At 43.2% G+C, this 26,428-nt stretch overlaps 1 protein-coding gene across 1 annotated transcript; it reads left to right on the top strand.

Moving 5' to 3' along the window:
- Positions 1–317: 317 nt before the first annotated feature.
- Positions 318–24,993, top strand: LOC135200497 (serine/threonine-protein kinase 11-interacting protein-like). The gene is given in 7 exon segments (XM_064229147.1): positions 318–414; positions 1,129–1,305; positions 11,074–11,161; positions 11,163–11,262; positions 18,807–18,905; positions 19,363–19,540; positions 24,794–24,993. Coding segments are annotated over 7 exon segments (939 nt in total).
- The last annotated feature ends 1,435 nt before the right edge of the window (positions 24,994–26,428 follow it).

Raw genomic sequence — 26,428 nt, 5'->3', positions numbered from 1 at the left:
TTTCTCATGTAGAAATTCTGTTCTTTCTATTTTACTTTTTTCCTTAAGAATGACTGTCTCATTCAACTAATTTTACAAGCATTGGAAACTATTAGCATTTTGACCTGTCTTATATTAACAGTAATACTATATTGAAACTGTTCAGCAAATGAGAGTAAATTTACGTTGTTGCTGTAGAAGTCTTTTACATTTTTAAGTGCTGTGGTTATTATGGAAATACTACTGTATGTACTTTATACTTATGACTTACTATATGAACTTTCTAATTAACACATTTTATTTTTTTCAACAGTTAAACATGTAAATATCAAGCAATCATGATGATGCTACTCTGCACGTGGGTTTGTGGCCTGGCTGCGGCTTTTCGTCAGTCTGCTCATCTTTTGTTGGATCACCACCACAAGTTGTCACTCGGTAAGTTCAGTCTTTAAGGGGGCACTTCTCTGCAGAGGATACCCACCCCACAGTTTTTTTTAGACAATGCATTGTTAGTGCCTCAGGTGGCGTTATCGGTATGGTCTTGGCCTGCCACCTCGATGGCTGCAAGTTTGATTCTCGGGCATTCCCACAGAGGGGTTAGAAATGTACATTTCTGGTGATAGAAGTTCACTCTCGATGTGGTTCGGAAGTCATGTAAAGCTGTTGGTCCTGTTGCTGAATAAACATTGGTTCCATGCAACGTAAATACACCATACAGACAAGCAATGCATTGTTTATATATGTATATGCTAAAGGTTCCTTTAGGCATCCATCTGGTCCCCAGGAACTTTGCTGTGAGTCAGTTTTTACTTAACTTTCAAGGCCAGATCCTTCAGGTTAGCCTATTAGAGTCTAGACAGGAATGCTCTCATTGAACTCTTCATGATAATAGCAAATAGCACTTCAACTTAATGGACTGTTTGGGGTTACTATAGCCTCCCAGTTAGTAGTAATGAAAGCTGTCTAATGAAGACCAGATGCCTCAAATATATATATTTATTTTTAGGCCACAGAACCACTTAAGTTAAAATTGTGTGAGCACTTTAATTCAAGTATGTTTATTATTTGCTGTCTCTAGAAATATAATTTATGAAGAAGTCTTTAATAGTTTTATCTTATGATTTTTTTTTTTTTCATGGTTTATCACAGACACATGGACATTATGTGAAATTCAGGAGGCCTTCAGTTTGATACTAGAAATAGAACAACACACTAATTTTCACGTGCTGCCTCCCAATCATCGTCAGCATCCTGCCATTCCCCAGCTTCAGTTTATTTATGACCTTTTGCAGAAGGTTACTGGTTTAAGACTGTGGGCAAGACAAGGTATGTCATTGTGTCAGTTGTTTTAAATCTTTGGTCTGGTATTGTATAAATGTAATTTTTAGTAACTTCATGTGTTGTGATGTGATATTTTTTCAAAAATTATGTAATAATGAGATATCTTCCTTTTCACTGATCGTTACACTTTTAATTAAAGATATTCTCTGATTAATTACCTATTTGCTAAATGGGTTGAAATTGTCGTGTACTGCATTTGGCTCTTGCTTTAAAGGTAAAGTTTTTTGTTGTTAGTTTTATGTTTATCTAAATCTGAATCTGTGACCCTCAGATTTATATTTTTTTATGATGTTTGAACAGTCATTATTTAATCCACTAGTATTTCCTTTCATTTGTGCTCTTGCAACTTCTTGATTAACTCCTTGTTATTTTGCTGTCTGCAATATATTGTAAAGGATTTCATGATGTACAGTATTATTATGATTTGGTGTTATTATTGCTTATTGCTGTACGTATAATAAGAGTCACAACAGAGAATAATTTATATTGTTATTAAAAAGTAGCCAGTGGACTTTATTCGTGGTAAAAAAATCTCTTGATATTTTTCATCAGTGTGTGTAATTTTCAATTTTTGTATGGGATTTCCTCCTGCCCTTTAAGACCTAGGGAAGTAAAAAATGGGATGTCTATGATAGAGGAAATAAGCAACAGACAACTAAAAAGAATGTATCTGAAAGACTCCAGAAAGAGTCCATAAATCTCAGTCAAGATCCTGATACTAAATGTGATCTTGAAGGAGATGGCTGTAGAGCTCAAGGGTAATTGCATCCGTGAGAAGTAGCTATTTTACTTGAATAAAAAGATTACTGTATACTTATGTGAACAACAACAGAATTTGATTTATTATCTTTCTTGCGGATACATACTTTCTATTTGTCTTGGGGCTCTTCACTTTTCTTGTAGATAATACATACATATCTGATTTGCTGAATGAGAAACACAGACAGGGGCTACTTTTAGCAGGGTTCTCTCTGTCTCTCGTATTGTCCAACTACCACTTGGTCTTGTTTTAAGTGCTGTACTTTTTTTTTTTTATCCCATGTACAGTAGTTCCAGAAGTGAAGCAACAAATTTCAGAGGATTTCATTCGAAATTCACTAACTGGCAACTACAACTCGTAGCTGAAAAACTTACTTTTTCTAAAATGAAAGCTCTATCAAGCAAAATAAAGCTTAACATATGATGCACAAATATCAAATCTATGATATTTATAACAATCATAAGAAAAAACTTACAGTAGTATATTATTTTTTGTACATGAACTTCCCTGCCAGATATATACTTAGCTTAGGTCTCTGACGTCACGACAGAAAATTCAAAAACTCGCGGCACACGCTACAGGTAGGTCAGGGTTGTCTACCTTACCCGCCGCTGGGTGCGGGTTTTGTAAAGAAACCAGTCCCCTTTTTTCTTGTCAGATTATTTTCTGCCGCCGGTTGGACAACACCTGTTGTTCAGTCCTTACGATAGTTAAATTCATTCTCGTTGCCGACGAATTGAATTTTGGTGAAGTACCCTTTGTTGTTGGCTTGGTATACGCTTTTTGGATTGTTATTTGGACTTTTCTTTTGCTTTTTCTTAGAATTAATAATCATGGATGATTCTGAAGTTAAGAAACCTAGTTTATTTAGGGTTTGTTCAGTGAAGAATGTAAAGTTAGACTTCCTAAAGCTGCATTAGTTCCTCACTCTGTATGTACGTCTTGTAGAGGGAATGAATGCTCTTTTATTAACCCTTGCAAAGAGTGTGAGAATTTGGATGAGGATGGTTGGAAGGCTCTTTCTTCTTATGTGAGAAAGTTAGAGAAGGATAGGGCGCGCAAGGCTTCTTCAAGGAGCTCTAGTAGATCGAGGGTGAGTGAGATTGACGCTGAGAACCCTGTGTAGAAGTAGTTCCTTCTCCATTTCAGCACCTGCGCCCAGCTTTGAACCCGAAGATTCGTTTTCGGAAGTTTCCTTCCGGGAGAGCCTCGATCAGGAGTAAGGAGAGCCCTCGCTCGCTCTCGACAAGGTAAGAGTGATAGTGCAAGTGATCAGTGCAGTGCTCCTAGTGATGTGGAGGGTGCGTCTGACCGGCTCACTAACGCTTCCAGGCCTAGACCTCTTCCAGACTCCCAGACCCAGTGGGAGGAGGAAAGTCGAAAGCTGCAGGAAGGTTAGGGAGAACCCCACCGGTCAGGCGTCCCCTCGGCAGATCCTATTGCTCGTTGCCAGCTGCCTTGGATCGAACCAAGAAGGAGTTATTGCGCAAGTGCTTCTCGTCATCTTCGTCGCCTTCTCCTAAGCGTAGATGGAGCGCCTCGAGTCGTCTCGCCCTCTCAAGAGGCCCTGGAAAGCTCCTTGCTCCCTTCCTTCCAGCCCCGAATCCTTCGCGGAAGAGCCAGAAGTGGAACGCAAGAGAGCCAAGAATTCTTCTGTTTACGCTTCTCCTGTTCGGTCTCGGACTTCGTCTCCTGTAAGGAATTTAAGAGATCTCCTGCGCGCATCCTGGTGGGTCTGCAAGCGCAGATTGCGGCTTTAGCTGATTCTATTGCCGGGACTTCCCATCCGTCGGAAGGACGCCTCGCTTCCGGTGAAGAAGTCTAAGAACGTCCCTTCTGCTAGCTCTCCTCCGGCTAGAGAAGTTTTTGATGCCTCGTAGCAGGAAGTCTGAAGTGCAGACTGAAGTTTGGGATCAATCTCGGAGTAGGCTCTCCTCTCTTCCCAGCAAGAGTTTTGAGCAAGTCAGGCGTAAGGAGCCGGACAGGCTCTCTCCTCAGGATTTCCGCTCCTCTTCAGTTAGGCGTCAAGAGCTTGACAGACGTCAAGAGCCTCGTTATCGTCAGGAGCGAAGGAGAGTTTCTTCGCCTGTTGCCGCTCTCCTTTTGACGGACGCTCGGAGCCTAGTAGGCGCCAGAGAGCCTAGTAAGCGCAATAGCCTTGTAGGCGCCAGTGGGAAGCATTCATCTCTGTTGGTTCACTCCCGATTGGGATAGGCGCTCAGAGCCTTGTAAGGCGCAGGGCTTCGGACAGGATCCTCCGTGGATGTTTTCTCTCCCCGTGGCAGGCGTCAAGAGCCTGGTAGGGGTTTGGAGTCTGATAGGCACCAAGAGCCTGGCAGGCGTTTTGAGGAGGGCAGGCGCAAGACCTAGCAGGCGCAGAGAGCCTGATAGGCGCTCGTCCCTTGTCCAGGCGCTCTTCTGTGGAATTAGACTTGGTTTCTGACAGGCGAGCTTCCACTAGTAGGCGCTCTCCTGACAGGCGCTCCCCTAGTAGGTCGCTCTCCTGGTAGGCACTCCCAAGTAGGCTCTCTCCTAGTAGGCGCTCTCCTAGTAGGCGCTCTCCAGTAGGGCGCTCTTTCGGTAGCGCGCTTCCTTTTAAGCGCTCTCCCAGTGGACATTCTCCCAGTAGGCGCTCTCCGAACAGGCGCTCTCCAAGGAATAGCTCTCCTCCCTGGTAGTAGAGCTTCTAAACATCATTCTTCTGAGGAATACCTTGGGGATTCTGAGGAAGATTTGCCCAAGGATGCTTCAGTTTCTTCATACAAGAGACTGACCGACCTCCTCTTGCAAGATTTTGGGGAGTCTCTTTCGGCCGTTGCTCCTCCTCCGTCACCTCCGTCCTATTTTCAACGACCACTACGTCTAAGAAGTCTTAAGTCGTTAAGATGAAACCGACAGTGTCGATGAAGAAGGCTCTTAAGATTTTGACGACTGGTTGCTTTCGAAGGAAGAGAAAGGCAAGACCGTATTTTCTTTTCCCCCCGTCCAAACTTACGGGTAAGATGGGGTTCTGGTACGAGTCAGGAAGAGCCCTTGGGTCTGACTCTTCCCTCTTCAGCAGACTCGGACTTCTCTTCGTTGGTGGATTCCGCACGTCGTTTGGCGCTTAATTCTGCGAAGACGACGTGGGGTATGAGCGAGTTGGATCACCTTCTGAAGGGAATGTTCCGAGTCTTAGAGGTTTTTACTTCTTGACTGGACCCTTGGAGTCATGGCTAAGAGGACTCAAGAACAAGACACTCTTTCACCTGAAGACCTTCACGCAGTGCTGTCTTGTATGGACAAGGCAGTGAGAGACGGATCCGGGGAGATTGCTTCCCTTTTTGGGCGCAGGAGTAGTAAAGAAGAGGCTGTTTTCTGCTCCTTTCTTACCAAGGCTGTCTCTCATGCACAGAGAGCTTCCTTGCTGTATTCCCAACTTTCTCCGCAATTCTTCCCGAAGAAGATAATTAATAACATCTCCAGCTCGTTGTCAGCAAAAGCGACGCAGGATATGCTGGCTCGCTCAGGTAGAATACCGAAACCTTCGTTCCAACAGAAACGAAGAAGAAACTCAGACTAGCAAGAGCCCTTTCGAGGAGGTCCTTCGTTCCCGGTCTTCTTCCTCCAGAGGTTTGAGACCACCCAGAAGAGGAAAGACCTTCTCTCGGTCTATTAGGGCCAAGAAGTAGCTCGCCTGTCCTCCAGACAACTGTAGGTGCCAGACTTCTGACTTTGTGGATGTCTGGGCACGAAGTGGGGCGGACAACTGGTCCTGGACGTAAGCACCCTGAACGTCTTTGTGCAAGAAGAGGAAGTTCGCTATGGAGACGACTTCATCAGTCTTAGCAGCTCTTCGTCCCGGGACTGGATGGTGTCACTGGACCTTTAGGATGCTTACTTCCACGTGCCGATCCATCCTTCTTCATGCAAAATTTCTAAGATTCATGTGGGGAGGGAACGTTTTTCAGTTCAGGGCCCTATGCTTCGGCCCTTTCCACAGCCCCCCAAGTCTTCACTGGGCTGATGAAGAACGTTGCTCAGTGGCTTCATCTCGTGGAGTTGGGGAGGATTTCCCTCTACTTGGACGATTGGCTAATCAGGGCCAAGTCCAAGGAGAAATGTCTGGAGGACTTACGATTAACGTGAATCTAGCAGCTTCTCTGGGTTTGCTAGTGAATTTGCGAGAAGTCACAGCTAATCCCCAGTCAAGAGCGTTATCTATCTGGGGATTCTGATGGCTTCTCAGGTTTTTCGGCGTATCCTTCCCACGAGAGGATAACCCGAGGTTTGGAGAAGGTAGCAAACTTTCTAGAGAAAGATGTATGCACGCGAGGGAGTGGATGAGTCTGTTGGGGACACTCTCCTCGCTGGAGCAATTTGTTTCTCTAGGGAGGTTGCACCTCAGACCCCTACAGTTTCTTCCTGACAAGGAACTGAACCGAAGATCTCAAGGTCTAGACTTTGCGTTCAAGATCTCGCAAGAGATAAAGGAGGATCTACGTTGGTGGCTAGACCCTCTCCTGTTCAAGGAAGGCCTTTCATTGCAGGTTCGAAACCCCAGCCTAGTGTTATATGCGGACGCATCGGACATAGGTTGGGGAGCTACTCTCGGGTCGAGAGAAGTGTCCAGGCACCTGGATGGGGGATCAGGTGTCCTGGCACATCAACAAGAAAGAGCTAACACGATTTGGTTCGCTCTCAAAAACCTTCGAACCCCTCGTAAAGGGAAAGTCAGTTCCGATCAACTCGGACAACACCACAGCCCTGGCTACATTCGAAACAGGGAGGGGACTCACTCTTTCTCCCTGTACGAGACAGCGAGATCGCTCCTGCCTGGTCGGTGGCAAAGGAAAGGATAAGTCTTCTCACCAGGTTCGTACAGGGAGAAAGAAATGTCAGAGCGGATCTGCTAAGCAGAAGGAATCAAGTCCTTCCCTCAGAGTGGACTCTGCACTCGGACGTATGCCAGGAGCTGTGGAGGACGTGGGGCAGGCCCATCTTGATCTATTTGCGACCTCCAGGAATGCGAGGATAGATCTATACTGCTCCCCTATTGCGGACCCAAGAGGCAGTGGCAATAAATGCATTCCTGATGGATTGGAAAAACCTGGATCTTTACGCGTTCCCCCCGCCTTTCAAGATTTTAGGGGAAACGCTAAGGAAGTTCGCAGCTTCAGAGGGAGCAAGGATGACTTTGATAGCTCCGTTCTGGCCCGCCCAGGACTGGTTCACAGAGGTACTGGAATGGCTGGTGGATGTTCCAAGATCCCCTACCACTAAGAGTCGATCTGCTCAAACAGCCCCACTTCGACAGTTTTCACAAAACCTCCCCGCTCTCAGTCTGACTGGATTCAGGACTATCAAGAGTCTCGTCAGAGCTAAGGGCTTTTCGGTAAAGTCTGCCAGGGCTATTGCCAATGCACGTAGACCTTCCACATCTAGAGTCTACCAGTCGAAGTGGGACGTTTTTCGACGTTGGTGCAGGACTCATAAAGTTTCCTCCTCCAGTACCTCTGTGACTCAGATAGCAGATTTCCTTATCTTCCTGAGGGAAAAATGTGGTTAGTAGTCTCCACCATCAAGGGCTACAGGAGCATGCTTTCCTCTGTTTTCGTCATAGAGGATTAAACATATCCGAAGACAAGGACCTCCATGACTTAATCAGATCGTTTGAGACTGTTTAAAAAAGAACCTCCTACTTAGTTCCTAGCTGGAATCTAGACGTCGTGCTGCTCTTTTCTGAGGTCCTCAAGATTCGAACCTCCCCATACAGCTTTGTTCAGAGACCTTTCGATGAAGACACTTTTTCTCTGTGCGTTAGCTTCAGTGAAGAGAGTCAGTGAGCTGCAGGCTCTAGAAGGTGAGGTAGGTTTTTCAAGGAGGATCCGCGGTTTGCTCTTTTCTTCCGGCTTTCCTAGCCAAGAATGAAAACCCTTCTTCACCATGGCCCGGAGGAGCTTCGAATTAAAAGCTTGTCCTCCTTAGTTGGGACAGAAGAGGAGAGATCTCTTTGCCCAGTGAGAAGCCTGAAATTTTTATCTTCAAAGGAAGAGAAGACTTGCTGCTAATGAGAGCAATCTCTGGTGCTCTGTAAGGGACCCCAGTAGGCCCTTATCAAAAATGCCCTCTCATTCTTTATCAGGAATGTTATTAGAGAGCCCACACACGATCGTGCAGTCAGCAACAGTTTAGTCTTCTGAAGTCAAGGCGCACGAAGTGAGGGCCATCGCGACGTCTTTGGCTTTCAAGAAGAATATTGTCTTTAAAACAAAAAAATCATGAAGGCCACTTTTTGGAGGTGTGAATCAGTCTTCTCCAATCACTACCTAAAAGACGTTATCGATTACGTATGAAAAGTGTTTTGGGCTAGGCCCTTACGTATCGGCGGGATTCAAGTGCTGGGGGCAGGGAGCTGAAACACATCCTTTTTAATCCTTTTCCCTGTTAGTTTTTTAATTTGGAGTTTTTGGTTGTACGAAGGAGGTTGCAGGAGGCAGCTCCTTCTTTCGTATACTAATATTAGTAATTTGTTTAGGTGATCGGTTGTGCTTGAGGCTCCTTGCGGTTGGTAGTGATAGGCTCTGGCATGTAAGCGGGTTGATCCCCCATTGACCAGACCCTGTTTGGATTCTGCCAAGTAAGTGGACTCAGTTCCCATTGGTAGACCCAAAGAGTTCTTCATCTAAAGGTCACGCCCTCGCTGAGACTCTTTAGGCAACGCAGACTAATAGACAGTAACTATGAAGTCTTCTGCCTAATTCAGGTAAGAACCAGGGTTTATTTTTATTCCTTTAACATGTGTTGTCCCCACTTTCTAGGTGAGTATGTGTCTCTTTCCCTCCACCAAGGGTGTCAATCAGCTAAGTATATATCTGGCAGGGAAGTTCATGTACAAAAATGATATTGTTAGTATACAATAAAGTTTTGTACATACTTACCTGGCAGATATATACGATTGATTGGCCCGCCCAGCCTCCCCTCAGGAGACAGGTGGAAGAAAATAATCTGACGGAAGAAAGGGGGACTGGTTCTTACACCCGCCACCCAGCGGCGGGTAAGGTAGATCACCTGACCTACCTGTAGCGTGTGCCGCGAGTTTTTGAATTTTCTGTCGTGACGTCAGAGACCTAAGCTAAGTATATATCTGCAGGTAAAAGTATGTACAAAACTTTATTGTATACTAACAATATCATTTTAAAGTATAGTACTAATTACTTCAAAATATAGAAACGAAAAACAACTTTGAAATTCTCGTTCAACACAGGATTACCAACATTACCAATGTATATTTCGAGCAATGTGGAAACAAATATTTAATATCAAAGTGTATTATCAATTATTTTAGCGAAGAAGATGCATAAAACCATGCAGGTATCAATAGAATGTAAAGGAAAAATCTCCACGACATTTAAACATAATCAACCATGAATGCACCTAGGTTCAATAGAGAAGTTGGTTGTGGTTGGTAGTTCTGATACTATCTTCTATGACCGAGCATAAAACACCATCTTTGAGAAAGGCTCTAAATACTGCTGCTACCTTCAGGTGACTAGGCCTAGTTCCGTGCATAGGCGAGGCTTACAATGCAGGGTCACTGTCTATTATTTAGGCAAAGATAGAACCATCAGGACCGATGCCAGGACCTGTCCTTGCACCTGGGAAACAGACTTGCTATATAAAAAACAGAAAAAGAAGGTCGCAAGCAACCAGAACACCCGTAAAATCACCATCTAGTTAAGAAGGGAGACGACAGACCCCAGCCACCCCATTCCCCCCCCCCCCCCCCCTACCTACTCTACCTCTACCTCATAATACTAACTCCACTCCACCTTTTTCACTTCAACCTTTTACCTCAAATCTTCTGATCATATCCCAACCGTGAAATTTAAGACTGAATTTGCGTAAGTTGGCGTTTCATAAGGGAGTGATACGACCCAAATTCATATATATATATATATATATATATATATATATATTATCTATCCATAGTATATATATATAGATATATTATATATATACGTATGCATATGTATGTATATATTATATAAAGAAGCACCCGAGTATGACCAATAGGCCTAGTGCTCGATTCTTAAAACAGACCTCTGGTTATTCTTGATTAGATAAAAAAGGTCCTGAGAGAGAGAGAGAGAGAGAGAGAGAGAGAGAGAGAGAGAGAGAGAGAGAGAGATACTCGAATTAAAATAATGCTCGCCAAGCATATTCACACTCAGGATCGTATGGACAAGAATAGTCTCGCTTATGCACTGAAAAAAAAAAAAGGTGGAAAGCTACATAAATGCTTGTTTGGTGTAACCCTGAACGCAATTCCACATGCAAAATGTGCACAATTGAGAAATTCGATGAAATTATTAACTAACAAGCTGGAAAATATATTTCCTTCATTCTTGAAACAGGCCTAACCATGTAACCAATGCTTAAACGCGCATATAACTTGGGTTTTTTATTTTTTTTTTAACACCAACTTGTCTTATTTATATTTCATTTAATCAGATGCTAAACTTCTCTGTGCTTTATCAAAAGAAATCATAATAACTTTCGATATAACGCTATAAAAGTAGAAAGTTAATTTTAAAAAATTAGGCCAATGCTTATGCACGCAGTTCCTGCTGCCCACTCTATGGTGAACATTGAATATCGCACTTTGAGAGCTGCAGATGTTTCTAAGGGGTAAATTCTTTTTTTTTTTTTCTTTTTTTTTTTTTTTCTTTTTTAATAAACAATTATTGAACTAACATTGATCATTCACTGGGAAATACTTTCTGTGCTTAAACAGTTAATCACTGATATGTATTATCAGATAAATAGGATGACAATAATTGGAATAAAATATACTAACTGGCAACCCCACAAGATTTTCTAAAGAAGTACGATCAAATTCTGAGATTTCTCGCTTCACTTCTGGAACTTACTGTAAAGTCTAATATCAATAAAATTAGTATGATTGAATTTATGAATCATATAATTATTCAAAATATTGTATATTTTTTTAGGACATAGCCTCCCAGCAAATGAAACTACAAGCCTTCGTTGTTTTCGTAGTTTGCAAGCACTTGAGTTAGATCATGTATCAATTACGACACAAGGCTCTACAGACTTTGCGGCCGACTCTCAAGTCCATATCATCTGTCAAGGGGCTTAACAGGCTGAGTGATCTCTTCATTCGATGTGGTGCTGACAAGGTAATGGTTATCATTGATGTACTACTGTGTTACCCGAGGATTGTATACTAGTATTTGTTCCGACACGGCATACAAACCTTCGGTCCTTTTACAATAGGAAGGTACTAGCGGCAGCTGGGATAGGTCGTAAGCTTTCGAACAAGGGGTCGTAGTTATTTAACTGCTTGTCCGACAGGCGGGCGCGCAGCGCGGCGACTGGTAGGTAAACAAATCACTTTTGCTTTCGGCCTGCTGGCGTGTGGACGTGTACATCGCTCTCTGCCGCTTTATCGTCGTTGCTTTCGCATGGTTGTGTTTTCTTTTCTATTTATCTAGTGAAACTGAATTGTAAGTACAATCATTTCATATTTATTTCCATTGAATTCAATTGTGAATTAAAGGATCTTGGTTTTCACCACGCCCTCCACGATTACCCGAGTGCCGGGACTGAAGGGCGTAAGTGCGGGAATTCATTTTCCCAGAAATGATCCTCGTATTGTGTATGCTCGGTGCCGAGGGCGGGAGAGCGCTCGCTCCGAGCGTAGATTTTTGGTTGGAAATGTGTAGATGAAAAATCGTAAGTAAGTGCTCTTTTCATTTATATTTTTTTGACCTGTATGCTCGTTGCCGAGCGAAGCGCTCGGCACGGAAACTTATTCTGTATGGAAGTGGAATCGCAAGTACAGTATTCTTTTTCATTTTTTCATATATTTATTTTGATTGTAGCAATACTCATTTTGGATCAGTTTCCGAGCTTACCCGGAAATTGATCTTTTCCCCTTTTTATTTGAATGAAGTGAAATCGCAAGTGCAGTTCTTTTTCATTTCATATTTTATTGAGATTGCATTGTTTACTGGATCAATGTTTCCGCTATTTACCGGGAATTGATCCTTCCCCTTTTTATTTGTATGAAGTGAAATCGCAAGCGCAGTATTCTTTTTCTTTTCATATATATATATATTGATTGCATCAATTCATTATGGATCAAGGTTTCATAAACCTTGATCCATAAAGGTAAGGAATGGATCCTTTTACCCTTGCGCTCGTACCGAGGGCGCAAATGCGCTCGATCCGAGCCCTTATTCATTGTGAAGTGAATCGTAATGCAAGATTCTTTTTCATTTTATTCTTTTTATTATTGATTGCATCAATATTTATTTGGTTCAAGTTCCGCTCAGTCAGGGAATTGATCCTTGTGCCCTTGCATTCGGGCCGATGGCACGATTGCTCTCGGGCTCTTATATTATGTTGGGTACATGGGTGCTGTGCGGGGGTGGGGAACGAGAACCCCCCCCCGCTCAGCTCCCACAGATGGCCCTTCCCCTTGGGGGGGGGGAGGTTATCGGCGTTCTTCTCCTCGCCCGATCCGTCGAGCGCGGGGGAGGGCGCTCGGTGCCCGATGTACAATTGTATTCGGGGTCTTCCACTCGTTTGGAGAGGGCTCATGGGCCTACTGCGGTCACCCATGGAGTGGTGACCACGCTCCAGGTGACGACGTCCCTCCTCACCTGGTGTAATCACCTCACGTGGTAACAGTCTTGCCTACAGCCGCTGTGAATGCCGTTCGCCGTACCGAGAGGGGGGCGTGCCGCCGCCGCTCGTGGTTGCCCGCGCCTGCAGCGACCACACTTCCGCTGCCCTAGAGCTCGCCCCTGGACCTGCCGCCGGTACCAGGATGTTGTGGCTGCTGCTCCACTTCCTGTGTTCCCGGTGCTGCCTGCCGTACCTGCCGATTCTGGGCTGACTGTCCATGCAGTTGCTGCACTGGCTGTCCCTGCCGTTGCTGCGCTGGCTGTCCCTGCCGTTGCTGCGCTGGCGGTCCTACCGATGCTGTGCTGGCTGTGCCTGCTGTTCCTGAGATGCCCATACCTGCTGATGTCGTCCCTGTTCGTGGTGGTACTACCCCAGACTTTGGTCTGTCTGTACAGGTGCGTCCGGGCCCTGTAGCTTCGGCTACAGCAGTCCCGGCGGCTTCCCGCCCTGGATAGCAAGATCTTACGTCTGTCCTGAGGAAGCTGACGAAGAAGAGGAGGAAGGTGTCGTCGTCGTCGTCTTCATCTTCTTCATCGTCGTCGGCTGCCGCCTCTTCCCCTTCGACTTCTAAGGCTTCACAGCCGAGGAAGAAGAAGGTTGCCTCCTCCCTCCTAAGAAGTCTCCCTCGGGAGCTTCTCGGGACCCGTCTCACCTAGGTGGGACTGGAGGGTTCCTTCCGCTGGTCCTCCTGCTCCTTCGGAGCGGGGCCCGTCTCTTCTTCCGCAAGGAAGAAGACTACGGGGACCAGAGGGGTACCGGCTAACACCGGTACTTCCTCGCCTGGTGTCAGTGGTTCTGCCACTGCATCAGGGTCCGTCTCGGCCTCTCGTTCGCGGGAGGTACCGAGTGTACGGTCGCCTACCAGCGACCGTGCACCAGAACCAGACCTCTGAGTCCGCTCAGCGTCAGGTTCACGGCATGGGGGCGGAAAAAGACTTGGTGACAGGCCGCTCACGCGACTCTCACCAGACCAGCTATCACTCTCGCGGCGAACAGTGGCTACCCGGGGGACGTGACGGTCCACGGACCGGCCACGAGCTGAGGCTGGGAAGAGGTCCTCCCAGTCGCCGGTGCCAGCCACGGCTGGAACCAGCGACGTGACGTGCCGTGAGGACAAGCACCGGTCTCACTGTGACAGTGGAGCCTGCAGGTCGCCTGACCGTCGCTCTCACAGAGAGCGATCGGGTATGGCAACCAGCACCAGCTCTTCTGACACTCGAGATCGGGGCGCTGTGCTCAGTCCAGCCGTTCTCCACAGCGAGACGGTTCGACCAGGCTCCTGCAGCTCGATCGCCACCACGGTTGACGATCGCCTGCAGCCCTCCAAGCCTGCTGGTTCTGCCAGCGAGCAACGAGGGAGCGTCAGGTCTGCCTCTCCCGTACCTTCAACCTCCTCGGGTTACACCGGAGGAGCGAGGTATTGAGGAGTGATCGTGAGGGGTGCGCCCCTCACGATCCCACCACGACGCCCTAACGTGCCAAGGCAACGGTTCTTGGACCGGCCAGGACGTATGCGCAAGTGGATGGGGAAGACCGAGAGGGCTGTCGCTGTTCCCCCTTCTTAGGAGGAAGGTTCTCGGAATATGCTCTTGTTCGAAGGGCTTAACGGTCCCACTCTGCAAGATGCTTGACCTTGACTTCCGAGATCCAGAGGCAACTTTGCCGAGGTTATGGCGCTGATTCGTCAGCACAACGACCTCGGGGAAGGATCGCCGCTTGCCCACCAGCAAGAGCCACGTCTCGGCTCGAGTCGTTTTGGGGCCCGAGAGGGAACCCAAATCGACGGTGGGTCTGCCGCGATCGGAGCTTGCCGACTGTGTTGAACCAGGTAGTCTCTCGTCTCCGGACAAGAAGGTTCTCTCAGTTCTGGCCGGTCGAACAAGCTACTTCACCTCCTCTACTGCGACAGAGGCGTTTCTACGTGTCTTCGGACACCGTATTTGAATACCCCTTCGGTCCTCCTGAGAGGTTTCGACTCGACGAGGACTGGAATGAGTCGGAGGACGGTATCGGCTCTCTCCTGTCAGGTGTCGATCGCCCCAGCCCCACCCAGACGACGTTCACAGTGGTGGCAGATCCTTACCTACAGTATGAGTTCGTAACCCTCCTCGGGAAAAAACGTTTTCTCCTGACGATACGTTTTCCCAGGCTCTGAGAGGCCATCGCCGTAAGGCGATGGCTGCTCCTTTTCTTCTCCAACTGCTAGTTCCGCTGGGTAAGGCGAGCCAGTATCCATTCCTCCCCCATTCCCTCTCTCCTTACGGCTACGAGGGAAAGGGGAGGGATCCTACAGAGATTTCTCTGTAAGATCCCACGTTAGGGGCTGCGCTACCGGGGGGACCTTCGGGTCCTACCTGACGTAAACCCCGGTCGTTGAGGAGGGATCCTGCCCCTTTCTCGATTTCTACGGGAATCGAGAGGACCACCAGCCGATATCGTTTGACGAATTCGGTGGGGGTTTCGCAGAGTGCTTAGAATTCTACGGAATTTCTAGCGCACTCAGAGTGTTCGAGTTTTTTACGATCTCCAAACACTTAGGCGAGACCACGGTCCAAAGTGAGCGAGAATCCCCGATAATTGTTACGATAATCGGGAACCTCGCTTATGCTCGAATTCCTGTAATTTCTAGCATTTGGAAGAAGACTGCTGCTGAAAGAAGAGTATCTCACAGTAGGCGATTAACCTGGAATAGAGAAGAACGACCGGGAACTTCCAGTTTGGCATTTGTTTGGCTTGAACTATCGTCTTCGGTATTCTGTTCACCATTGAAGCTTTCCTTTGGAAAGACTTCTCCTTCACTCTCTTGACTAGAGAACGAAGGCGGTCGATCTCCAATCCTTATTCTCATTCCCTCGAGGGGAAAAGAATTTAGGATGGAGGTCGTTGTACAGAACCTACAAATATACTACGTATATTACCCTCGCGACATGATTCTTGTAACAGTTGAATTGTCCGGGGGGGTAGGCGCATACCGTAGTTAACTCTACGGTTTGTGACCGAGACGAATTGTATCTTAATTGAACTGCAACTCGGGGTTGCCTGCAACCCCCTCCCAGCAGTTTATCAGTTTCGATTTTAGATACTTGTATTGTCATGACAACACCAAATCAGCTTTTGTATTTACCCGAAATCCGTTTCGTTTAAATATAATTGCTCGAGCGTATTCTTTATGCTCGATGGTTCTAGCCGAACGCATTCCTTCGTGGAATAATGGATAACTGGCAACTCAGGATGACGAGTCACCGAGAGCTACTGCGTATTGAACTGCCTGATAGCGGCTCAGTATCAGCTAGGTCTCGGAGATGCACGGTCGGTTACGTCTCTCTCTCCCCTGGTTTGATTGACTACCGAACCGTATCTCTGCCCAACAATCATGGACTTAGGTCTCTGATTAACAGGGATTCTCGCAATAATGAAGGACCATCTACTGCTGTGACGCTCGATTTCATCGCCTTCGACATTGCGAGAATTTTCAACAGAGATATCTCTTGGACTCTTTCATCTTTCTGTTTACCGCACGGTAACAGAAGTCTGTACTAGTCAACCGCTGCATCGCACCGCGATAATGCGAATGATTCAAAATATCTCGTATTCGTAGGTGTGCAATTATTCATTGCTCGCCCCGAATTAACAGATATGTCAGAAGACATCGCCTATTCTCCGACCTGACAGCTCTACTTCCAAATGTTCAGCCCATGAGAAGCAGTTCTTCAGGCAGTATTTCCCTGTCTTCATTACTGAAAAGCGCTCCGCTTTTATTGCAACTACGATCCTCACCGGACAGCAATGAATAGCGGTTAGCGTTCTCAGTCTTTGTAGCACAGGTTCAGAATCTTGAGAATCCTTCTCTCGGTTCAGCTGCGAAGACGTAGGTTGCATTTTCTGTACACCTTCGTCTTCAACGACACAGTGTTGTTTCTCCTTAGCCGAGAATCAACTATACTATGAGATATCTTGCCATCAAGGACCTCGGTCTCTAGAAGGCAATTGACTTTCGCCTGTTGGGCACATGCCTTAAGAGATCATCACCTTGCCTTCTGGCATCGGTGACGAACAAATTATTTGTTTAGTCTCTTGGCAGAACCCTTTTAAGGCGAAGGTCACGTGACTTGCTCGGGTGCTTGGACAACTTGCCTCCTACCGAACGCAGTCAGTCGGCAGCTGTCAGAGCGCCCAAGTCTGTTACGAAACTTCGCTGTGGACTTAGTTCGGTTTGTTTCCATAACAATCTTTTCTTCGTCCTAACGGCTTGTCACAGTACCTATACCATCGACACCCACCATTGAGTGTCGGTGTCCTATCCACACGCAGAAACAACTTCGCTGCAGACGGATAGACCAGTATGGGTACAGGACATCACCGAAGTCGAGAAGAGGGTTAGGTCATACGACCATTCCCTTCTTTTCCTCTGAGGTAATTGCATGACTTTTCCTGCGAAGTCAAGCATCCAGGGGATGGGGATTCGTGACGCTCGATTTCGTACCGAATTCGTAGCGAAGACTCTGAACCCTTCCGGTTCCTGGACGATCGGTTAGAGTCCTTCACAATCCCCTCCCTAATGGACTTCACCGCCTTCGATGCGAAGGAGATGCTGCTTTGTCCTGTGAAAGCGCGACCGCGCTTTCTGAAGAAACTCGACATCCCAGGATGAGTGTTGAAGACTCTTCGTCAGCACCAAGATGACCTAGAAGTACACTCCCTCGAGTTACACAAGAACTTCTCCATGGCGCAGGTACTGAAGGCAGGGGTCTGGTACAACCAGACCACCGGCACCTCCTTCTACCTTTGGATATTGCCCACAGGTCCTTGGATCGTTTTCCTTAGGACCCGTGTGGCTGCTCAACACGTTGTCTAGCTAACCCAGACCCTAGCAGGCTGAACAGCATCGAGTCCTGGTGTGACTGTAAGAATAGATAAGTGAATGAGAGAGTGACTGGCTTCTCTTCCTATCTTTTTCTCCCCCTCTACCTGTGGGTAGAGGGATATGGTCATCACCTTGCTGGATAAGGACGAGATGCCGGTGAGCTACTCGACAGAGCCCCATCCTATCCCTTTCACTAGGGATGGGAGCGAATATCCACCACTTCCTCCTACAAGGGGGGGGAAGTGGATGCCAACAAGAGACAAACCATAACTTTATGTTGCCTCTTGCAAATAGGAACTTGTTCTTGTTTGCTGGTACGAAGAGATACGCTTGCCTCTCTCTTAGTACTTGGTCCAGAGGTCTTGACCATTGATCCTGCGGTGCACACCCCGATCAATCGGACAGAGGCTTGGATCCCTCCCTCGCTCTTACGACCAGGGAGGCATTCCAAGTCAAGGTTGGGCGAACACCAGTCTGTTCACAAAAGACTCAGATTCCTCCCACCAAGAAGTGAGTCCTTCCTATTGTAAAGGACCGAAGGTTTGTATGCCGTGTCGGAACAAATGACAATTTGTCCAAAATTGCATTTTTCCTAACTATACAAACCTGAGGTCCTTTTTACACATAGCCCCACACCTCATGCCACCCCTCACTCTGCAGTTTTTGCTTGGGCCAAAAGCAAAAGTGATTTGTTTACCTACCAGTTCGCGCGCGCGCGCCTGTCGGACAAGCAGTTAACTACCGAACCCCTTGTTCGAAAGCTTACGACCTATCCAGCTGCCGCTAGTACCTCCTATTGTAAAAGGACCTCAGGTTTGTATAGTTAGGAAAAATGCAATTTTGGACAAATTGTCATTTTTTGTGAATCTTATTTGTGGGAGCTTGTTTTATTTTACCTCTGTCTGCAGAGAAAAGGAACGGCTTACATAAATTTTTGGATTTATAACTTTGTATTATGTTTAAACCCAGTTTTTATCAAATTCTGCCAAAATATTAAAGTTTTGGCCATAAAACTGTACAGTACAGTAAAACCTCACTAATTTAGATTTAATGATGGGAGACTTTGGAGATGCTGAGTCTTTTTTTAGTTTTTGTATAAAGTTTTTTATATTTTGAATATATTTAGATAAATTTTAGTCCATTGTAATTAAATATTCTTAATTGTAGGCTGGTGAGTTCATTTGGGAACAGTTGCAAGAAGCTGTTCTGGCTCACAATTCTCTTGGTGCTCTGGATCATAGTTTGAGTCTCCTGCCTAAACTGAAGGTCAGTAGCATGTTTTTTTTATTGAAGATTCAAATTTTCTCATTAGTTGTGTTTTATCGAGTTTTTGATTTCATAAGCATTTTTTGAATATTTGTTGAAAATATTATTTGTGTTTTGTAGGTCAATTAGGTAGGAGGTTGAAAAAACAATTCAGGACTAGATTAAGATTTCTTATTTATTCAGTAAGCTAGGTGGTGATTCATAAAGGGAGAGGTTGTTTCTTAAGATTTTTTTATATAAAATTTTATAACAAAGGACTTTTAAATGTACTAATAAGTTTACACACAAAATCTGGTCTTCACATCATTTGACAATTTTTGTGTTTCAAAGATGTGTGAGAAATTAGATGGAAAACTAGAGTTAAACAGTTGGTGTAGTGCATTTCTTTTTATAAAATGTTGTTTATTTGGCATACAGAATAATCAAGAGTGATGATCAATTTTGTACTTATTTGCAGATATTAGATCTGAGTCACTGTGAGCTAGAAGATGCATCTGCCTTAGAATGCTTGCCCTCTGTGACTCACGTTGATATCAGCCACAATCTATTGCGCCTTATTCCAAAATTTTCCAATACTGCTCAGTACTCACTTCTTGTGCTGGTAGCCAGTAATAATCTTTTCTCGCATATAGAAGGTAAGGTTTACATTTATTAATGTGGTTGCCATTTATTTAGTTTCATTTTATAAAGATTAAAAGTTAATGCCACTTTGTTTTTTGTCTATTTATTGCTTCAATTAATGTTGTAAGAGGTCATGTGTCTGCAGTTTTGTGCAATATTTTTATTAAAACTTCTAGTACAACAAGGAATTGCTTTGTTACTGCACATACTGTATCATTATACTCCTTGGACTTTTAACTTGGATAGTTTCACTAGTTGTTGAGATAAAGCTTATTGATTCAAAGTAAACCAAGAATAGCAAAATGCAAACTCCAAAATCCATTTATTTTTCTGCTATGTTCCCAACAGCAAAAGGATTTGTTAATTTCCTGTTCTGTAAGAAACACAATGGAATACTTATAAAGTTGCTGTACAACATCTTGTAACTATCACTTCATTTTGCAACTACAGGGTTTTCCATAAGTTTCATCTTTAGATACTTCTACTTTAGCTCATTCAGTGTGTGAATCTTTCTTGATGTCCAGCATTTCAAGCTCAGTCTTCACTGTCTTGATTGTCAAGAAGGGATGCCTTTCTTTTGAACTACTCATTAATGTTTGGACGTAAGTCTTATTAATGCTAGAAGGGCAGAACTATCCAGAGATTTCAGCCTATGGATTCTAGGGGTGGGCTCTTTCTCTGGGCAGAACTCTCAAGCATTCCTTCCAATTTGCCCAATATAATTTGATTTGGGATGATCAAATTCTATAAACACTTGGTTTTAGTAACCAGGTATTTTACACTTGGGGCCTCTGGTAACTATTTTGGTGCTGTCCCTTCAGGATAGGGTCATGGTTGGACATAGTATGGTAGTCAGTCCTCACTGTTGTCGTTGACAGAGAAATGACCTTCATGAAAGATAATTAGTTTCTTTTCTTCTCAAGTGTTTCATTTTTTATTTCAATAGTAGTGATTTTATGATTAATTTTATTTTATTATTACTATTATTAGCTTTTTTTAGCATTGCCGTCATCAATATTCTGTAAAAAATATGACGCAAATTGAAAAGAGGCTCTTTATATAAAAATGTGTCTGCATTATATTGTAAAGGATATGGTGTAGTATCAGTCTTTGAATATATACTAAGGTCTGTTGATGCAGTAAACATATGAACAGACAAACATGAGTTTAGATTCTCTGCTCCAAAATCATTCACCATTCTGTTTTCTAGTGATTTATTAAAGAAAAGCTTACGTGCTAAGCTAAACCACATAGATTGATTAAACGGTAACAAAATCATTTAAAACTGCATTAAGACTACAATACACCATGTAGATCCAAACTCGACCATGGTTACCAAGTGTATTCTTCTGCTTTTAAAGTTAAAACTAAAGGAACCTGATATAGTTCACTATATAATGAGGCTTAGAATCTTCACATGAGCTTTCAGAACATCTCTTGTTCAGAGCCTTTATGTAAATTCTCGTCTTATTATTGAGTATAAGAATGCATGAGCTAGGGTGGTTGTATACCATGTGACTGAAATGCTCAAAAAGAGAATCCAGTCTTTACGACCTTGACATACTGTGAAGGATTAGACGCTACTAATGTAAAAACTCAGTGTATCCTTGAAGTAGATTATCTGTTTATCCCGTCCTGGTTTCTTATGAAAATAAGCCTACACACTAATATAACAGAAGATTAGCCAGAAGATATAAAAAGTAAGTTTTCAGTACATGATAATGGACAGAATACAGGTATTCTCCTACTTACAATGGGGTTAGGTTCCGAAAAACCCATCGTAAGTTGGGAAAATCGTATCTCGGATATAGGCCTAGCCTACACTAAGTTAAATCAGTACCATATAGGCTAGGCTATATGTACACATATATGGAAGATTAGCCTACACTACACAGTATACCTATACATATAAGGTATAGTAATTATTAATATCAGCTAGTTCGGGTGTTTTCAATGCAGTTTGACTTATTGATAATTAAGTATTAAAAAAGAAACTTAATAATAAGAACAAGGATCAGACTGTAGCGTAAAGGGTACTCACAAGATTCGGTCCGTTGTCGGCATACGTGATCGGTGTCAGGCTGTTCATGGCTACTATAACTAAAGATCGAAGAGGAGGATGATGATAAAGCAGCAGGATCATCAATTCGCTCTTCCTCAGATAGAATTTCTTCTTCTGTTAGTTCAGGTGTCTCGAGGAAACAACTGTTCCGAGACGTACAGGATCGAGTCTCAAGTGAGGGGTAGGGCTGGGGGAAGCGGAATGCACTGGAGTCGTTCTCTTGAAGAAAAAATCCATTGTAGGTTGCACAGTGCGTTTTTTTCGTTCTTCATAAATTAATCGGTAACATGCAAACACTGTCTTGATGAGCCCTCTGAACTTTGGCAAACCGTTCCTCGTCCCCATCCATTTCACTTAAAAGTTTCAGTCCTTGATCAAATAAAGCAAACGCCTCTGCCAGTTTTTTAGTCGTAAACGTTCGCTCCGGCTCTTTTATTTCTTCTTCCTCTTCTGCTTTTTTTTTCTCTTCTGCAAGTGCAATTAAATCCTCTGCCGTTAGCTCTACATCTTGCACATCTATAAGTTCTTGGATATCTTCCTCGTCAATTTCTAAATCTAAACTTTTCCCAAGTATCAGATCTATTTATTGATTTCCACTTCTTCTTCATTCTGATCGAAACCTTTAACGAGTTCACATACACTTTCAGCAGATTTTTTCCAGACCCCATTCATACACTCCTCTTTACCTCCTTCCACGCCCTTCCAATGTTCATAATGGAGTTAAGAACACTAAATTCTTTCCAGAAAGTTCTGAGATCTTTCTCCTCGTTATCCGTAGCCAATGAACAGCCTGCGCAAACGTGTTCGAAGATAATACGCCTTGAACGTAGCCACAGCACCCTGATCCATGGGTTGTATGAGAGAAGTTGTGTTTGGTGGCAGAAACACAACTTTTACATTCTCGTTAATATCTCCGATGTGCTGAGGGTGGCCAGGAGCATTGTCGAGAATCAGAATTTTAATTTTGAAGGGAGTTATTTTTCTACAATGATCTTTCACTTCCGGAATGAAGCAATGAACGAACCAGTCCTCGAACAATATTGCAGTCATCCAAGCTTTTTTATTATGACGGTAATGCACAGGAAGTGTCTTCTTGTCGATGTTTTTTAAAGCCCTTGGATTTTCTGAGTGATAAATCATAAAGGGGCTTAAGTTTATACCAGCCACATTTCCCCCAAGCAGAAGAGTCAATCGATCCTTGTATGCCTTAAACCCGGGCATCACGTTGCTTCTTTGTGGATGTAGGACCGTTGTGGCATACGTTTCCAATAAAGTCCGGTTTCGTCAACATTAAAGATTTGCTCTGGCAAGTAGCCTTCATTAACGACGATCTCGTGTAAAACATCCTTAAATTTAGCGGCTCCGTCGGCTGCATCAGCGCTTGCTGCTTCACCGCTAATTTTTCACACTGTGAAAATTATGGCGGTTCTTGAAACGACGAAACCATCCAGCACTTGCTGCAAAACTTTTGTTGTGGTTATCATCATAATTCTTCTTCAGCTCTTCAAAAAGCATGCGCGCCTTTGTCTGAATGGTTAAGAGGGTGAGCGGCATACGCTTTTTGTATTTGATCCTCCATCCCCACGTGACCAGTAACTGCTCCATTTCCTTCCAAAGGCCCTATCCTCTTCTTTGATAAATACCGTTGAATGAAACTGAAGCAGATGCCTTTACATCCATTACGCGTTTTTCCTTGTCCTTGAGGATGGTGGATTACCGTCGATTGCGAACGTTCGTCACGTGCGATAACCATGACTGCCTTTCCCGCTTCACGCTGGTTTATTATTTTCAGTTTCTGCTCCAAAGTGATGGATTGCCTCTTCTTTTTTGCAACTACCAGCAGGACACCTATTTGGTTGTTTGGCAGACATAGTTTTTTTGTTTTAATTTTCGGTACTTAAAAAAGCTCTCAAAAATCACAAACGAACACCGACCATAATGTTACTTGGTTCAAAAACGAGCGCAAGTGAGGTCGAACTCATTGCCGCTGTACCTACGCCAGCCTCTCTGCTCTCGGGGCCAACATATCGTACAGCGTAGTACGCTGCTTGCCATCGCTGACCGGCTGTTGCGCGAAATTTAAAAATACGCATTTTCAACTTTTTTTTTTTTTTTTTTTTTTTTTTTTTTTTGTTTTTTTTTTTTTTTTTTTTTTTTTTTTTTTTTTTTTTAGTATTAATTGCTAACCCCATCGTAACATCGGATTATCGTAAAACGGATTATCGTAACTCGAGCACTACCTGTATAAAAAAAATTTACACTAATGGATAAAAATCAGTTGGTGTGAGATGTGCAGTACAGTATTATTTGATGAGTCATTTGTTGCTAAAAAGCTAAATGCATTTATTGATGAAGCAAAAGCAATAGTCAGTGCTTTGAAATTTGTGCACTAGAAAATATAGACATATCCTGTTATGTATTTATAGTGACTTGAAAAGTGTATTGGAAGAACTGAAAAAGTTAACCATTTTGCTCTATAATTCAGGACACTCATGAGTAGCTGTTTAATCTCTGTCGGGCATAATTGTTCGTTTTGTTTGGTTCCACCTACGTACTAGAATAAATGAACTAGCCTCCTCGTACTTTCTTCTCTTGTTTTTTGTTAATGTAAGTTTCTATTGATGATGATGTTAATTTAGTATGTAAAATTTACTGTAGGAATGAGCAGGACATATCTGTATACTGTACCCATTTGCTGCTAGATTGGTATCAAGTACTTATGTGTGAATTTTGAGTCATTTATGTAGTGCAGTAACCAGATTTTATACTCTATCATTGCTATCATGCATGGCAATAAACTTTGCTTCATCCCTTTGGCCGTAACTACGTTACATTCTGCTTTTTATTGTTCGGGTGTACCCCATGGTCTTTCTTCACTTACCTGTCTAATTCAACTTTTATTTTATTTGGAAAGTAATATAAGAATTTTTTTTAACTTGAAAAATAATGTAAGAGCAAGCTGTTTTGCGCAAAAATCTTTATATGTGATTCAGTACGTTAGTTTGTTACAGCTTCCCCATAAGGCCGTATGAAGGTTATCATAAATAGGTTATATTTAAATTTGATAAACTATTAATTACTTGGAATCTTAAGGAGATCTCGAAAAAATATCTTTTCAAGCTGTATTTCATGATGTTTTTTTAGATTAAAAATGTGGTGGTAGTTGCTTTGTTCTTGAAATATTAAAAAAATTTTATTTTCACAGGTTTGCAGAATACCAACAACCTAGAGGAATTAGACTTGCGAGAAAATGTCCTCTCATTGCAAGGTGTACTGTCACACTTTGGTGCCTTACCTCAATTTACGTACTTAGACTGGATTGGTAATCCTGTTACGTTTAATCAGAATTACCGAATGCATTTGATCAAACAGCTCAATCCTGCAACTTCTAATCATAAGGTATGACCTGTATTTTTATTACCTCATTGAAGAGTGTCCTCTAGCATTTAATGTTTATTCGTTGTAGTATCTTATGTATCTTATAGTTCAAAATACATAGTAAGTGTTATTGCAGATGTAATCAACCTTATTTTCCTAAGGGTGTTGATTCCAAACCTCAGTGCTAATATCAATTTTTTTTAATGTTACTAAGAATTTCTAAGCAACCCAAGGGTAATGCCGGTATTGCTAAAAATACTTCATTGTTCAGAACCCATTATTATGCTGAAAGCATGAAAGAAACTTTTGATAAACTCTTGAATAGAATATTTTTTGTAGAATCAAAACACCATACAAAGTATACAAGGCACTGAGAACAATAATTATTTCTTACTTTCCCTCTATCACATAATATAGGAATATATTACTCTTATTAAAGCTGTTAAGAATGAGAATAGAAGGAAAGCAATTTGTCCTTGTAAAAATTTTGCTCTTCCAGTATTGTCTAGATGCATTTTTTTTCCATACATCTGATGAATTGTTTGAGCTCACTTTTATTTATTTATATTTAAAGGAAATGTAATTAGCTGAGAATAGTATTGTGGGAGCAAATCAGTGAGTATTAAAAAAAAATCAGGGTTGTATGGAGAAGGGAATCTTGAGTTATGTGCAATGGAAGTTCTCATGTAGGGGTTCACAAAGAAAACCTCTTGTTAGCTCTTCAAGTAACTCAGGATCCAGAAGTCTGTATCTTGGCAAGGCCAAAAGGCAAATACAAAAAGGCATTAACTAAACTGGCAGAGTTCAGTGGGTTCCCTTCCTTCAAAGCATGTAATCCAACTGAAAGGTGACATCAGCTAGAATTCAAATGCTTTTCGTGAAAAATATGTTAACAGATAAACTGGAAAAATTCCTTAACACCTAGTACCACAGAAAATTGTTTTGAAACAGTTTTTGATTCAGTAAGTTGGCTTTTAGAATCAACAACAGAACCTCTTTGCAAACATCATGAAGGATGTGTCTACTAGATTTTATTCTGCCATTTAATTCTAATCAGAGGACAGATGCAGTAGTAATTGACTTGGAAACCCTGATTTGAAAGAGGAGATACCACTGAAGGGCTAAAGAGACAGCTTCTGTAAAAAAAAAAAAGGTGATGGGTTCAAACACAGTTTTGTGGAGCATTTTTGAAAAGAAGCTTCATCTTGCCAGGAAAGTTCTTGATACATTACCAAAAACCTTGAACTGATGCAGTTTCCATAAGAATGAAGATGACTTGAAGAATGGCAATCTTGCGCCTTGAAATTGTTATGAGCAAAAGTGATACCAGTATGTTAAAGAAACCATTAAACAAATGAGCCTAATATGGTTGTCTAAGTCAAAGATGTATCATGGATATTAAATAAAATAGGAGAGATGCTTCCTGCTAAAAGTACAATGCTTGCAAAGAGCTATCTTTGGA

The sequence above is a fragment of the Macrobrachium nipponense genome, chromosome 27, assembly GCF_015104395.2.
Source record: "Macrobrachium nipponense isolate FS-2020 chromosome 27, ASM1510439v2, whole genome shotgun sequence".
Classification (NCBI taxonomy): Eukaryota; Metazoa; Arthropoda; class Malacostraca; order Decapoda; family Palaemonidae; genus Macrobrachium; species Macrobrachium nipponense.
Note: the sequence above shows the minus strand (reverse complement) of the source record. Positions and strands in the feature narration are given on the sequence as shown.